This window comes from Mobula birostris, unplaced genomic scaffold, assembly GCF_030028105.1.
Source record: "Mobula birostris isolate sMobBir1 unplaced genomic scaffold, sMobBir1.hap1 scaffold_268, whole genome shotgun sequence".
In the NCBI taxonomy this organism is placed as follows: Eukaryota; Metazoa; Chordata; class Chondrichthyes; order Myliobatiformes; family Myliobatidae; genus Mobula; species Mobula birostris.
In genome coordinates, this window is record NW_027275732.1 from 614,065 (window position 1) to 628,794 (window position 14,730).

The 14,730-nt window shown below is 50.3% G+C and overlaps 1 protein-coding gene across 1 annotated transcript in view; it reads right to left on the bottom strand.

Moving 5' to 3' along the window:
• LOC140192800 (autophagy-related protein 2 homolog A-like) overlaps nucleotides 1–14,730 on the bottom strand; it is a gene marked incomplete at its 5' end in the record, with an annotated part of 161,929 nt that overhangs the window by 133,279 nt on the left and 13,920 nt on the right. Inside the window, 5 exons of the mRNA XM_072250278.1 lie at nucleotides 1,932–2,016; nucleotides 5,645–5,796; nucleotides 7,024–7,185; nucleotides 12,803–12,899; nucleotides 14,178–14,357. Of these exons, the coding sequence (XP_072106379.1) occupies nucleotides 1,932–2,016; nucleotides 5,645–5,796; nucleotides 7,024–7,185; nucleotides 12,803–12,899; nucleotides 14,178–14,357 (676 nt within the window). The remainder of the gene's footprint in view (nucleotides 1–1,931; nucleotides 2,017–5,644; nucleotides 5,797–7,023; nucleotides 7,186–12,802; nucleotides 12,900–14,177; nucleotides 14,358–14,730) is intronic.

The window sequence follows — 14,730 nt, forward strand, 5'->3', positions numbered from 1 at the left end:
AGGAACGCAGGGAACCACACAGCTCAGTACACCACAGAAACCAGCCTCCCCTCTATGGACTCTGTCTACACTTCCTACTGCCTCAATTAAAGTAGTCACAACAATCAAAGGCCCCACCTACCCCAGACATTCTCTCGTTCCCCTCTCTCATCGGATGCAAGATGCAAAAGCCTGAAAGCTTGTACCAGCAGCTCAGAGACAGCCACTACCCCGCCGGTAGAAGCCAACTGAATGGTCCCTCTATGCACCCACGTGTGGAATGATTGACCTGGATGGCACGTAACACAAAACCTCGGCAGAGCAACCAACATAATCAAACACCCCGTCCAGCCCTACCTTCCCTCTTCACCCTCCCATCGGGCAGCTGACACAACAGCCCGAAAGCACATCCCACCAGGCTCAAGGACAGCTTCCACGCCGCTGTTTGAAGAATGGTTGAACACCCGACAAGTTGGACTCCTGGTCTCACAATCCACCCCATCGTGGCCCTTGCACCTGATTACCTGCCTGCGCCGCACTTTGTGTGTCTCTGCAGCACTCTATTCTGCATTGTTACTGCTTTTGCCTCGTGCTACCTCGATGTACCGGTGTGAGGAGCTGATCAGTATGGAAAACCAGGTATTTCCACTGTAACTCAGTAATAACAGAAATTAATAGATCAATTCTCTGCTCAGTTTGTATTCTGGGTGTTGTCGAATGTGACGTGCTCTCTGTTATGACCCCTATCTCACCGTACCTGACTCGGCTTAACAGGCCGTCACGCGGCAGCGTAGCGGTTACTGCTGAGGCTACCGCAGCTCGGGACGTCACCTGTGGACAGTGTGGGTTTCCAGTTCTCTCCCACGGTCCAGGGACATGTCAGTGAGGTTAATGGTCAGAGTACGTTATCCCGTGAATAGGTTAGCGTTAGGGACCGGAAGGGCCGATCGATAGACAAATAATTCAGAATTCCGTTCATCCCTGCACACGTCCCAGAACCTAAAGAAGACAAGGAAGGGCTTCCCCCATCGCACCGAGTCACAAGGATGGCCAGGACAATGTAACCAACTCACCGAGTCACAGGGATGGCCAAGACAATGTAACCAACTCACCGAGTCACAAGGATGGCCAGGACAATGTAACCAACTCACCGGGTCACAGGGATGGCCAGGACAATGTAACCAACTCACCGAGTCACAGGAATGACCAGGACAATGTAACCACCTCACCGAGTCACAGGGATGGCCAGGACAATGTAACCACCTCACTGAGTCACAGGGATGGCCAGGACAATGTAACCAACTCACCGAATCACAGGGATGGCCAGGACAATGTAACCACCTCACCGAGTCACAGGGATGGCCAGGACAATGTAACCACCTCACCGAGTCACAGGGATGGCCAGGACAATGTAACCAACTCACCCAGTCACAGGGATGGCCAGGACAATGTAACCAACACACCGAGTCACAGGGATGGCCAAGACAATGTAACCACCTCACCGAGTCACAGGGATGGCCAGGACAATGTAACCAACTCACCGAGTCACAGGGATGGCCAGGATAATGTAACCACCTTACCCAGTCACAGGGATGGCCAGGACAATGTAACCACTTCACCGAGTCACAGGGACGGCCAGGATAATGTAACCAACTCACCGAGTCACAGGGATGGCCAGGACAATGTAACCAACTCACCGAGTCACAGGGATGGCCAGGATAATGTAACCACCTCATCCAGTCACAGGGACGGCCAGGACAATGTAACCAACTCACCAAGTCACAGGGATGGCCAGGACAATGGAACCAACTCACCGAGTCACAGGGATGGTCAGAACAATGTAACCAACTCACCGAGTCACAGGGATGGCCAGGACAATGTAACCATCCCACCGAGTCACAGGGATGGCCAGGACAATGTAACCATCCCACTGAGGCCCAGTTTCTGCTCACCTTGCTGTCTGTTCATGTTCTGCAAATTGGGGAGAGTGGAGGGAAATAGCGAGCCCCCGCCGCGGCGCGGTGACCCCATCATCAGCTGAAGGGAGAGAGAAGAGAAGTTCGTTAATGTTATAGCCCCCATCTCATTGCTACCATCAGACAGGAGGTACAGGGCCTGAAGACACTCGTTCTACTTGCCCTCCACCATTGCCGTTCTGAACACTCCCTCACGCCTTTCCTTTTGATGTTGACTGAGTGGTTACTTTGTCAGGGACAGGAGTAGAACCCGGTATGGACTCCTGCTGCTGTGGCCCATCCTCCAAGGTTCGACGTGCTGTGCGTTCAGAGCTGCTTTTCTGCACATCACCATTGTAACCTGTGGTTATTTGAGTTACTGTCAGCTTGAACCAGTCTGGCCATTCTCCTCTGACCTCTCTCATTAACAAGGCATTTTCACCGCAGAACTGCCGCTCCCTGGATATATATTTTTTTGATTTTCTACAACATTCTCTGTAAACTCTAGAGCAGGCGATCCCAGTCTGGGGTCCGTGCACTCCTCGGTTAATGGTCGGGGTCCATGACATTAAAAAAGTCGGGAACCCCTGCTCTAGAGAGTGTTGTGCACGAAAAACCCAGGAGTTTCTGAGAAGCTCAAAACCATCCCGCCTGGCACCAACAATCATACCACGGTCAAAGTCACTGAGATCACATTTCTTCGCCATTCTGATGTTTGGTCTGAACAAGTGAACCTCTTGACCACGTCTGCGTGCTTTTGTGCATTGAGTTGCTGCCACATGATTGACTGATTAGATATCTGTACACAAACAGGTGTAAAACTATAAAGTGGCTACTGAGTGTATATCCATTATGATTTATAGTATATCTTGTGTCTTGCACCATACTGCTGCCACAAACAACTAATTTTCTCAACCTATACCAGTGATAATTAAACCTAATTCTGACAACCAACAATAGCCTACCCATTCCCCTTGCCTCCTGCTGAGCACCTTGTTACCCTGCGCCATGACCGTGCAAGAAACACTCCTTCGTCACCGGTCCTCGGCTGATAGACGCTTGGAGGGAGTGGGAGACCGCGACGGCAAGGAGGGGCGCCAGAGAGGGAATCAGCATAGCAGAAGGCCACACTGGGTGACAAACAGGCAACTGTATTTGACAAAGAGTAGTGGATACAGCCCAGACCATCACCGGTAAAGCCCTCCCCACCATTGAGCACACCTACACGGTACGCTGTCACAGGAAAACAGCTTCCATCATCAGGGACCCCCACCACCCAGGACATCCTCTCTTCTCGCTGCTGCCATCAGGGAGGAGGTACAGGAGCCTCAGGAGCCTCACACCACTAGGTTCAGGAACAGTCATTACCCCTCAACCATCAGGCTCCTGAACCAGTGAGGATAACCTCAACTCTGAACTGATTCCATCAGGAAGGAGGTACAGGAGCCTCAGGTCCCACACCACCAGGTTCAGGAACAGTAATTACCCCTCAACCATCAGGCTCCTGAACCAGTGAGGATAACCTCAACTCTGAACTGATTCCATCGGGAAGGAGGTACAGGAGCCTCAGGTCCCACACCACCAGGTTCAGGAACAGTTATTACCCCTCAACCATCAGGCTCCTGAACCAGAGAGGATAACTTCACTCAACTTCACTTGCCCCATCACTGAAATGTTCCCATCACCAATAGACTCACTGTCTAGGACTGTTCATCTCATGTTTTCGATATTCATTGCTTATTTATTTATTATTAGCATTTCTTTCAGTTTGTTGTCTTCTACACACTCGTTGAATGCCCAAGTGGTGAGGTCTTTCATCATTGTTCTATTATGGATTTATTGAGTATGCCCGCAGGAAAATGAATCTCAGGGTGGTATACGGTGACATATATGTACTTTGATAATAAATTTACTTTGAACTTTGAAACCGAGCTCGCATCCACCACTTTTGTTGGCAGCTCATCCATACCCTCACCCCTTAAACACTTCATCTTTCACCCTTAACCCATGACCTCCAGTTATAGTCTCACCCAATCTCAGTGGAAAAAGCCTGCTTACATTTGCCCTGTCTACACCCCTCAGAATTTTGTATACCTCTGTTAAATCTGCCCTCCATCTTCTACACTCTACAGAATAAAGATTAGATTAGATTCAACTTTATTGTCATTGCACCGAGTACAGATACAAAGCCAATGAAATGCAGTTGGCATCTGACCAGAAATGCGAAGAATAGTGTTATTTACAAAATTACAAAGTTCTAACCTCTTTAATCTTTCCTCCTTGTAACATCCTTGTAAATTTTCTCTTCACTCCTTCAACCTTATTTACATCTTTCCTGTAGGTAGGTGACCAAAACCGCACACAATACTCCAAATTAGACCTCACCAACGTTTTATACAACTTCAACATAACATCCCATCTCCTGTACTCAATACATTCATTTATGAAGGCCAAGATGCCAAAAGCTTTTTTACAGATCTATCTACCTGTGACACCATTTTCCAATGCATCATGTCCTGTATTCCCAGATCCCTTTGTTCTACCACACTCCAGTGCCTAGCGTTCAACCTACCCTGGTTGATCCAATCAAGTGCAAAACCGCAGACTTGTCTGCATTAAATTCTATCTGCCAGTTTTCAGCCCATTTTTCCAGCTAGTCCAGATCCCACTGCAAGCTTTGATAACCCTCACCCCCAGTCTTGGTGACATATAGATGACAAACAACAACAGACCCAGAAGATCCCTGTGGCACACCACTAATCACAGGCATCCAGTTAGAGAGGCAACCCTCTACTACCACTCTCAGGCTTCTTCTGCAAAGCCAATGAACTAAAGTCCAATCTACTACCTCATCCTAAATGCCGAACAACTGAAGCTTCTTGACCAACCTCCCATGCGGGACCCTGTCAAAAGCCTTGCTAAAGTCCATGTGGAAAGCATCCTTGCCTTCGTTGACTTTTCCTGCTAACTTCCTCAAAAAGCTCTCCAAGACTGATTAGGCATGACTTACCATGCACAAAGCCATGGAGACCATCCTTAATTGGTCCTGGGACGCAGTGAACAGGGATTTATGATTGTCCATCGTCATCCATCCACATCGCTGGACTTCAAAGGCCAAGTGCGGAGTGGAAGCTTAACCTCTAACTCCACCACATCCCTACCTACCCTTCAACCCTAATCTGACCTCTAACCCCACCACATCCCTACCTACCCTTCAACCCTAATCTGACCTCTAACCCCACCATACCCCTACTCTTCAACCCTAATGTGACCTCTAACCCCACACCCCTACCCTTTAATCCTAATCTGACCTCTAACTGCCCTCTCAGTCTGAGACCATCGACATAAGAAACAACTAAGGCCAAGCCACAACCTCAATGGAGACTGCAGTTCAATGTTGTATTGACTGAAAGACACTCCCCTCCTCCAGTAAGAGGTAGAATCTGGGGAATTTGATGGGAATGTTGGGAGAATAAACTGGGAGTAATTTAATTAGTGTAGGGATTGGGGATTAGTGTCAATGGGTGGTTCAGGATCAGCACGAACCTGAAGGGCCTTAAGGCCTGTTTCCCTGCTCTTGGAATCTTTAATGCCAATTCCTCTTAGCTCCCAAATCCTCAATCATTCGAAAGCCTCCCCCAACCCCGGGGGTAGAGAATTCGAGCGATTTGCCTCGAACTTGCTGCGCGAAGGAACTGCAGTTTACTCACGCCTGTGCCCAGCGAGGGCGCCTGCAGAGGGGAGCTGCTGTAATCACTGTACATTGAGCCTCCCAGGTCCACGTCCGACAGCTCGCTCACCGTCTGCACGGAGGCCACACTACTCGTCATCGGGGCCATGGAGAAGAACATCTCCGAAGACACTGGCGGAGGGAACAGGACGTTAAGGACAAGAGGCGACCACTAAAGCTTCACTCACTCACCTCACCCCAACCTCCATCACAGACCCCTTCCATCTGAAGCTGGGAAATTCTCCCGATGAACCAGCCAGTCACAGACAAGGCAAGGACTACGGCGCCACAGAATTCCAGCGTCAGATTGTTTCCCGAGCAGTCGACGCTCGTGGTAGGGAAGTGCGACTGGACAGCAGGAGCCGTCTGGCTGGCAGGCTAGGAGACGCAAGGGAGTGCAGACACTGGAATCTGGAGCAACGTACAATCAGCTGGTGGACCAGCACTTGTGGGAGAAAATGGACTCTGAATATTCTGCATTCTGTTCTGTCATCTCAATGTCCTGATGCACGGAAGCGCGTCCCTGCATCTCCACCCTTCATCCTTCGCCTGCTCATCCTTGTCTCACCACTTCCACCTCTCTTCCTTGTACCGGCCACTCACCCTCGGCCCTGACACGGGGCTTTGACCCGAACCATCAACAATCCCTTAACAACAAGAGATTCCACAGGTGCTGGAAATCCAGAGTGACAGACATTAAACACTGGAGGAACTCGGCAGGTCAGGCAGTATCCTTGGATGGGAACAAACCCCAGTTTGACTCCCCCATACCCATTCTCTTCCCCTCACCTATCACCTCCTCCCTCCTTTCCCTCATGGTCTACTCTCCTCTCCTTCCAGATTCAGTCAGAGCCCTTCAACTTTTCCACCGAGCACCTCCCAGTTTTTCCACTTCATTCCCCTTCCTGCATCTTAGCCCTGACCAGGTCTTACCTGCCACTTGTACTCCCCCCACCCCCCGAAACACCCTCTTCTGGCTTCTGCCCCCTTCCTTTCCAGTCCTGAAGAAGGGTCAGGGCCCGAAATGTCACCTGTTTATTCATTTCCGTAGATGTTGTCTGACCTGCTGAGCTCCTCCAGCATTTGGTGGGTGCTGTTCTGGATTTCCAGCCTCTGCAGTCTCCTGTGCATCCAGCAGATTATTGGTTGTGAAAGTCAGGGCCTGACTGGCCCACCCAATATCCTTGTCAAGGAACCCCACTCCCAGCCTGGACAGCCTCTGTCACCGAGCTTCTCCCACCCTCCCTTCAGAATCTGACCATCTTTCAGATGGATTCGGCACGGTATTGTGCTCATGCCTGGGAAGGGGGCTCCCTGCAAAGCCCAGCCCTGCTAACGCAGCCTGGGGACAGGCCTTACCCCCGTTCTCGGTGCCCGTGAGCGATTCGAACTCTTCAGCACGAGTGCGCGCCAGACTCTGGCCCGAGTGAAGCTGCTTGTTGAGGTCCTGCTCAATCAATTTGAAATCCTCGGGGTCGAGCGGTCGACTCTTGCTCAGCTTTTCCGTCAATCCACTCACCTCTGTAGCAGGGGAAGGGATGGAGGAGGTGGGCAAAATGGAGGAAACTCAGCGGTTACAACACCCATCCACGTGGAGGCCAGGTTGTTGGGTGTATTTAAGGTGGAGGTCGATAGGTTCTTGATTAGTCAGGGGGTCACAGGTCAGGGGGAGAAGACATGAGAATGGGGTTGAGAGGGAAAATAAATCAGACATGATGGAATGGTGGAGCAGACTCGATGGGAGAACGAGTTTGTAAATCTGGCGGGAGCAAAGCACGTTGGGAATGGCGAGGGTGGGACATCGTGGGAGGAGTGGGGGACAGGTGGAAGAGAAAGAGTGTCAGGGGTGGGTACAGACATCCCCCAGCCCTGAGACACCAGGCAAGGCCATTTGATTCCAAACAATTAGTTTATTGATCATTACAGAATGTCTCTCTGGTGCTTCCCGCTCCCTCCCCTCTCCTTTCCCCTTTTCCCAACCATGATTCCCCTCTCCCTGACCCCTTCCCACTCTCAGTCCACAATAGATACCCAGATCAGAATCAGGCTTATCATCACTCACTTATGTCATGAAATTTGTTTTTTTTTCTTGCAGCAATAGTAATTACTGTGCAAGTCTTAGGCACTCCAGCTACATACATGCGTGCCCAAGACTTCTGCAGTTCTCTATTCACAGTTGTGGAGAGATCCCGACCAAGCGAGGTGACAGGGTTCACTCTCCTGACTGTACTGAATGAGTTCTGACAGACTGGCAACACAGTATTGAGCCTGGAGTTATTCACCACAGAAACAGGTGATTCCGCCCAGTCTCAGACCAGAGGACACAGATAGAGTGGATGTGGAGAGGATGTTTCCTGTAGTGGGGGAGTCTAGGACCAGAGGACACAGATAGAGTGGATGTGGAGAGGATGTTTCCTGTATTGGGTGAGTCTAGGACCGGAGGACACAGATAGAGTGGATGTGGAGAGGATGTCTCCTGTATTGGGTGAGTCTAGGACCAGAGGACATTGCTGGTGGGGAGGATGCTGCCCCCCCCAGTGTTCACTCAGCAGAAGACAAGCTGACTGCAACAACATTGATGGACTCCAGATCTTGGACTTTATGTGTGACTGTACTTTCCTGATATCTTACATGTGCCTTGTGCTGTGTGTGACTGTTGCTACTGTGTTTTGCACCTTGGCCCCAGAGTTTCATTTGGCTGTATTCATGTATGGTAGAATGATAATCAATCTTGTTACCTTTTCATGGCATTTTGCTGTTGAGTCACTGATGCATTTTCTCCACTGCAAACTTGACCGGAAACCAGGGAGGATATACCAATGCTTTAGAACTTGGCAAAGCTGGTCAAAGTCCAACCCTACGTCCCGGTTGTGAGAGGTGGATACAGGTAAGAGCTGTGGTGAAGCTGAAAAGGCCAATCCCCTGTAGAGTGGATACGATGGATTACAGAAACATTGATGGACTCCACCCAGACCGTCGACTGTGGACGATGGAGATGGACGACCATCAATGGTCTGTGCCCCATCGGGAGCTGAGGGCCAAGAACAGGTTGGTCAGGGTGTAGAGTACAAAAGTTGGGAAGTCACGTCACAGATATTTCACCTTTTTTAACTTTTTCGGCTAATTGATGCAGCTGCTTAATTGGGCCAAAATTGGATTCCCCTCTATCTGGGTAGATGGGGACTGATTAGGGACAGTCAACATGACTTTGTGCCTGGTAGGTCGTGCCTGATCAAACTTTTGCGAGGAAGTTAGCAGGAAAGTCAATGAAGGCAAGGCATTGGATGTTGACTACACGGCCTTTAACAAAGCATTTAACAAACTTAAGAGGTTGGTCAAGAAGGTTCAGTCCCTCGGGATTCAAGATGAGGTTATAAATTGGGTCAGACAGTGTCTGTGAAAGAAGCCAGAGGGTGGTAGTAACACACACAAAATGCTGGAGGGACTCAGCAGGCCAGGCAGCAGCTACGGAAAAGAGTACAGTCGACATTTCAGGCCGAGACCCTTCATCAGGACTGCTGAAGTTAACAAATTTCACGACACGTGCCAGTAATAATAAACCTGATTGGGGACGTAGTGGACAGCGAGGGAGGGTATCAAAGCTTGCTGCAGTACTGGTCCCGAATGTGTCCTAATTAACCAGAATCCACGGCACATGAATGAAGTTAATCAGTATGCTGACAGGAGAGTTGTGGATAATGAGGAAGGTCGTGAAAAGATACAGCAAGATGTAGACCTGTTGGAGATATGGGCAGGGCAAAGGCCGACAGAGCTTAATCCAGGCAAGTGAGAGGTGTTGCACTTTGGGAAGTGTACAGTAAATGGCAGGTCACTGGGAACACTGATGTACAGAGAGACCTTGGGGAGCAAGTCCATAGCTCCCTGAAAGTGGCTCCACAGGTAGATGGGATGGTGAATAAGCCATATGGTAGGCTTGCCTTCACTGTGTGGGTCATGGAGTAGAGAGTCATCAGTCACGTTGCAGCTGTAAACACAGGTGGAGAGCTGTGTGTGCAGCTTTGGACGTCCCGTTCCAGGAAGGAGGTGGAGGCTCAGGCTCCACACAACAGTGCAGGATGAGGAATGGATTTGAGGGCATGAGCCAGGCCGAGAGGTTAAACTTGTGCAGAGGGAGCTAAAGGAGAAGATGAAGCTGGCTGAAGAGGAAGCCAGGAGTGTGCTGGAGAACAAGCTTGGGCAGAGTAACCCATGGGAGGGGTGAAGGACATCACTGGCTTCAATCAGCCTAACTGGAGAGCCTCGGAATGCAGCTGTGAATGGGCTGAGATAAACCAATTCTTCAACAGGTTTGACAATTGCCCTCCTGTTCATACCCCCCTCAGCACCAGTCCAGGTGCCCAGGTACCCAATGCTTCCTCAGCACCAATGCCTCCCCTCCTCTCTCCAGTTCAACATGTAGATGAACAGAAAGGTCTCGGCCCAAAACAATGACTGTACTTTTTTCCACAGACGCTGCCCCCAGCATTTTGTGTGTGTTGCCACCACTGTCTACACCGCCTCCTTCCCCTGCACCTACCAACTGCTATCGACCCGATCTTCACCTTCCCTGGCCCCCAACATCCACAACTCCCCAGTCATCGTGGACTCACCCTCACTACTGAGCAGGTGAGAAGGGCTGCGGGGAAACTCAGACATGACAAAGCATTGGGACCGGACGGTGTGAACCCCAAGGTCCTGCAGGAGTGTGCTGAGGAGCTGTGTGTGGAGTTTTCCAGCGCAGTTTCTGAGTCTCAGCCTGGAAAGGGTCCCGACTGTGTGTAAAACATCTTGTGTGGCCCCAGTATCCAAGAAGGGCCGACTGAAAGTCTTGAATGATAACCATCCTGGGACCCTGACCTCACACCTCATGAAGACCCTAGAGAGGCTGGTCCTGGCTCCCCTCCGAGCCCTGGTCAGGTCAGCCTTCCAATCCCTGCAGTTTTCCTACTAGGAGCACATTGGAGTCAACGATGCTGTCATCTACCTGCTGAACAGCTGACTCCCATGTGTATAAGCAGAACAGCACTATCAGGATCTGCTTGTTGATTTTTCAGGTGTCTTCAACACCATACAGCCCTCTTTTCTGGGGGAAAGCTCCATTCAGTGCAGGGTGGCACTTCCATTCTATCCCAGATAATGGCCTGCCTCATTGGCAGACCACAGTTTGTGCAGCTTCACAGTGGTGTGTCAGACATGGCTCCCTCCCTGTCTACGCTGTGTACCTCAGACTTTAGATACATCATCTGGAGAAATTCTCTGATGAACCAGCAATAGTTGAGGGAAGACAGGAGATGAATACACAGAACTTCCCTGAATAGTATGAGCTGCATCATCTGCAGCTCAACATCAGTAAGAGAGAGGAGATGGTGGTGGACTTTAGGAAGACTGAGCCTGCACTGCTCCCTGTTACTACTGATGGTGAGGATGTGGATGCAGTGAGGACCTACACTTACCTGGGGGTGCACCTGGAGGACAGACTCGAGTGGAGCACCAACACAGAGACTGTATACAAGAAGGGCCAGAGTCACCTCTACTTCCTGAGGAGACTGAGGTCCTTTGGAGTGTGCAGGCCTCTCCTTCACATGTTCTACCAGTCTGCTGTCACCAGTACAATCTTCTATGTGGTGGTGTGCCGGGGCAATGGCATCAACACGGGTGATGCCAACAGGCTCGATAAACTCATTAGAAAGGCTGGCTCTGTTATAGGAGTCAAACTGGACTCACTGGAGGCCGTGGTAGAACAAAGGACCCTCCGGAAAATCCTGGCAATTCTGGACAATGTTTCTCACCCTCTGCATGCCACCTTGGCTGAACAGAGGAGCACTTTTAGTAATAGGCTGAGACAACTGCACTGCTCCAAAGAGCTCTCTATGAGGTCATTCTCACCCTCAGCCGCAGGCTCTATAATGAGTCAACCTGTAACTGGGGAAGTGACGACCCCTTCCTGTTAGACAGTTATTAACCTCTGTTTACCAGAACTCTGTTTAAGCTCTGTTTACCACACCCTGCTATCGTGGACACGCTGTGCAATACTACCATCACTTCTTATCTGGAAGGTGCAAATGTGCACCCATTACTATGTAATATTGCACTGCTATCTTAATAGTGTGAACGTGGAAACCTCATAAAGCTTGTAAACTTTGACTTGTCAATCTTCTATATCTTATTTTTAAGGTGACTTTTTTAATTCTTTCATACTTCTCTTTAATGTTTGTATATCTGTGCACTTGTAATGCTGCTGTGACACTGTAATTTCCTTTGGCATCAATAAAGTCTGGACCCCCCCCTCCCCCCACCGGGGTCAGACACAGAGTGAAGCTCCCTCTACACTGTGTATGATGAGATACTGCAGAAAGAGCTTCTCTCTGTATCTGACCCCAGGAGTGTGTGATTAGACAGCATAGAGAGAGTTTCACTCTCTCTCTGACCCCAGGAGTCTGTGATGGGACAGTGTGGAGGGAGCTTCACTCTGTATCTGACCCCAGGAGTGTGTGATGGGACGGTGTGGAGGGAGCTTCACTCTGTGTCTGACCCCGGGAGTGTGTGATGGGACGGTGTGGAGGGAGCTTCACTCTGTGTTTGACCCCGGGAGTGTGTGATAGGACGGTGTGGAGGGAGATTCACTCTGTGTCTGGCCCCGGGAGTGTGTGATGGGACAGTGTGGAGGGAGCTTCACTGCATGTCTGACCCCGGGAGTGTGTGATGGGACAGTGTAAAGGGAGCTTCACTGCATGTCTGACCCCGGGAGTGTGTGATAGGACGGTGTGGAGGGAGATTCACTCTGTGTCTGACCCCAGGAGTGTGTGATAGGACAGTGTGGAGGGAGCTTCACTCAGTTTCTAACCTGTGATTGTACAATGGGATGGTGTAGAGGGAACTTCACTCTTCATCTACGTCTCCCTACTCTGGTGCTCAGATTTCCTGCCGCATCCCAGTGATGAGTGGGGACCATCAGTCACTTGTCCACGGAGTGTGGGTGGGTGGCAGAATCTGCAGAGAGTCGATGGGAATGTGGGGAGAACAGGATTGGTATCATTGGGTGAGGACAGACTGTGTGGGCCGAAGGGCCTGTTTCAAACAGTATGACTCTATGACACTTTCAGAGTCCCAAGGGAGTTGATGTTCTTGTGAAACTCACCTGAAAGGCTCAGTGTGCTGAGAAGATCTGTCAAGTTGGAGAGCTGGTGAGGACTGAGGAACAAGTGCAGTGAGCCCATCTTTCCATCCAGTTCCAACTGGAAGGAGAAGTGACAGCCGTCAACACATATTCAGTGAAGAACATTAACTGAGGAACAAGCAGGCGAACGTGAGTAACACACAGAAAAGAGTGTCGGGAAGTGCACGGTCGCGCACTTTGTAGAAGAAATTAAAACACAGACTATTTTCTACAGGGAGAAAATTTGAAATCCGGGGTGCAAAGGGATTTGGGAGTCATCAGGCCTTTCGAGCTCGGAAGTAGGAGTAAGGAAAGGGAATGGCTGGGGAGGTAGGCATCCCAATGCTGTCAGCCTTCCCAAATCAACACAGCTGGTGGACTGGACGGGAAGAATGAATGGCCTTGGGATCTCCCAGCTGAGCTTTTGGGCTGTCTTATATCTAAGGCAATTCAGATCGTGGGGCAACCCGGGGTCTGAAGGGGTTCTGAGTCAGTGGTCACTCAGGGTTTGGGGCGATCCAGGTTGAGGCAGAGTTCTTGGAGACCATGGGGGTGAGGGTTACAGATCCTTGTGGTTCACCACTTATCTGGGCAGGAGTGGATGTAACACACACAAGACACTGGAGGAACTCAGCAGGTCAGGTAGCATCTACAGAGAGGAATAGCCAGTTGACGTTTTGGGCCGAGACCCTTCATCAGGACCAGAAAGAAAAGGAGCAGATGCCAGAATAAGCTGGTGGGAAGAGGCTGAGTTTGCTGTGTGCAGTCCTTTGTGGGTGTTGTTGAAGATTTCCAGTCAGTGCAGAACCTCTGCTTGAACAGACTCCAACACAGGAGTTTGGGCAACAACTACCACAGCCCACAGCAGAGTGACAGAAAGACGCTATGCAGAAGATTTACAGACAGTACACCTAACAATGAGCAGAAGGCCAGTGTGCAGGTGCAGCAAGTAACAGGGAAAGCCAAAGGAATGTAGTTGTTTCATGCTACCAGTACCAAGTGTGGAATTCGCTACGATATGCCTCAGTTTTGTAAGGTGTTGGTAAGATCACATCTGCAGTCCCTTTCACCCAGTACTCATGGGACACTGGTAGTGCTGGACAGAGGACACAGGAATCAGGACCCCATGCGTGGGAAGGGGTTGGGGAAACGGGGACCGCCAGTGAGCTGGAAGAAGAGCGCAGCAAACACTGTCTGTGGAGTCACAGGCGATCGATGATGCCTTCAGCACGGACAGACCAACCTGTCGGCCTCATTCATTTCTTTCACCAGAGCCAGATTTTTACTATAATTCAAAATGAACTCTATTTATAATAATAATAAAAGAGACACTCTGCTAGTACAGTCTGTCAGTTACCTTCGGTCCAGGGAGAGCATCATTCTGCTTGAGTTTCATGGTCATCTCCACGCAGCCCGTACAGCTGCCGATCTGCACCAGCTGAGAAGGTGCCACTGCAGACCTCCGCTCCGCAGTCCTGCTGCTGGTGTCGGGGGGATGGTCGGGCTCCTCACTGGGCTCGGCATTCGGTTCCTCCTGCTGCGGAGAAATAGCCAACACGCTCTGTACGGCACAGCTTAAAGTGTCGAGGGTGGAGCAAGCTCGCTCCAGCTCTGCATCTGTCAGCCTGGCGCTCTGATTTACAGGAATGATTGCTGTGTCCAGAGGAGGTCCACGAGAAGGAAAGGGCTCACACTGAGGAGTGTTTCAATGGCACTGAGACTGTACTCACTGGAAGATCCCCCCCGTGCAGGAAGAGATTGCACCTTGCTTTATACCCTTCAAGACATCCGTTTTACCTCGTTACCTTTGGCCGAGACACACGTAGTTTAAAAGCGGGTGTATAAGGTGGAAAACATCCTTCACCGGTATCTAACCTTAACAATGTGCGTTCAGAATCGAGACAAAATAT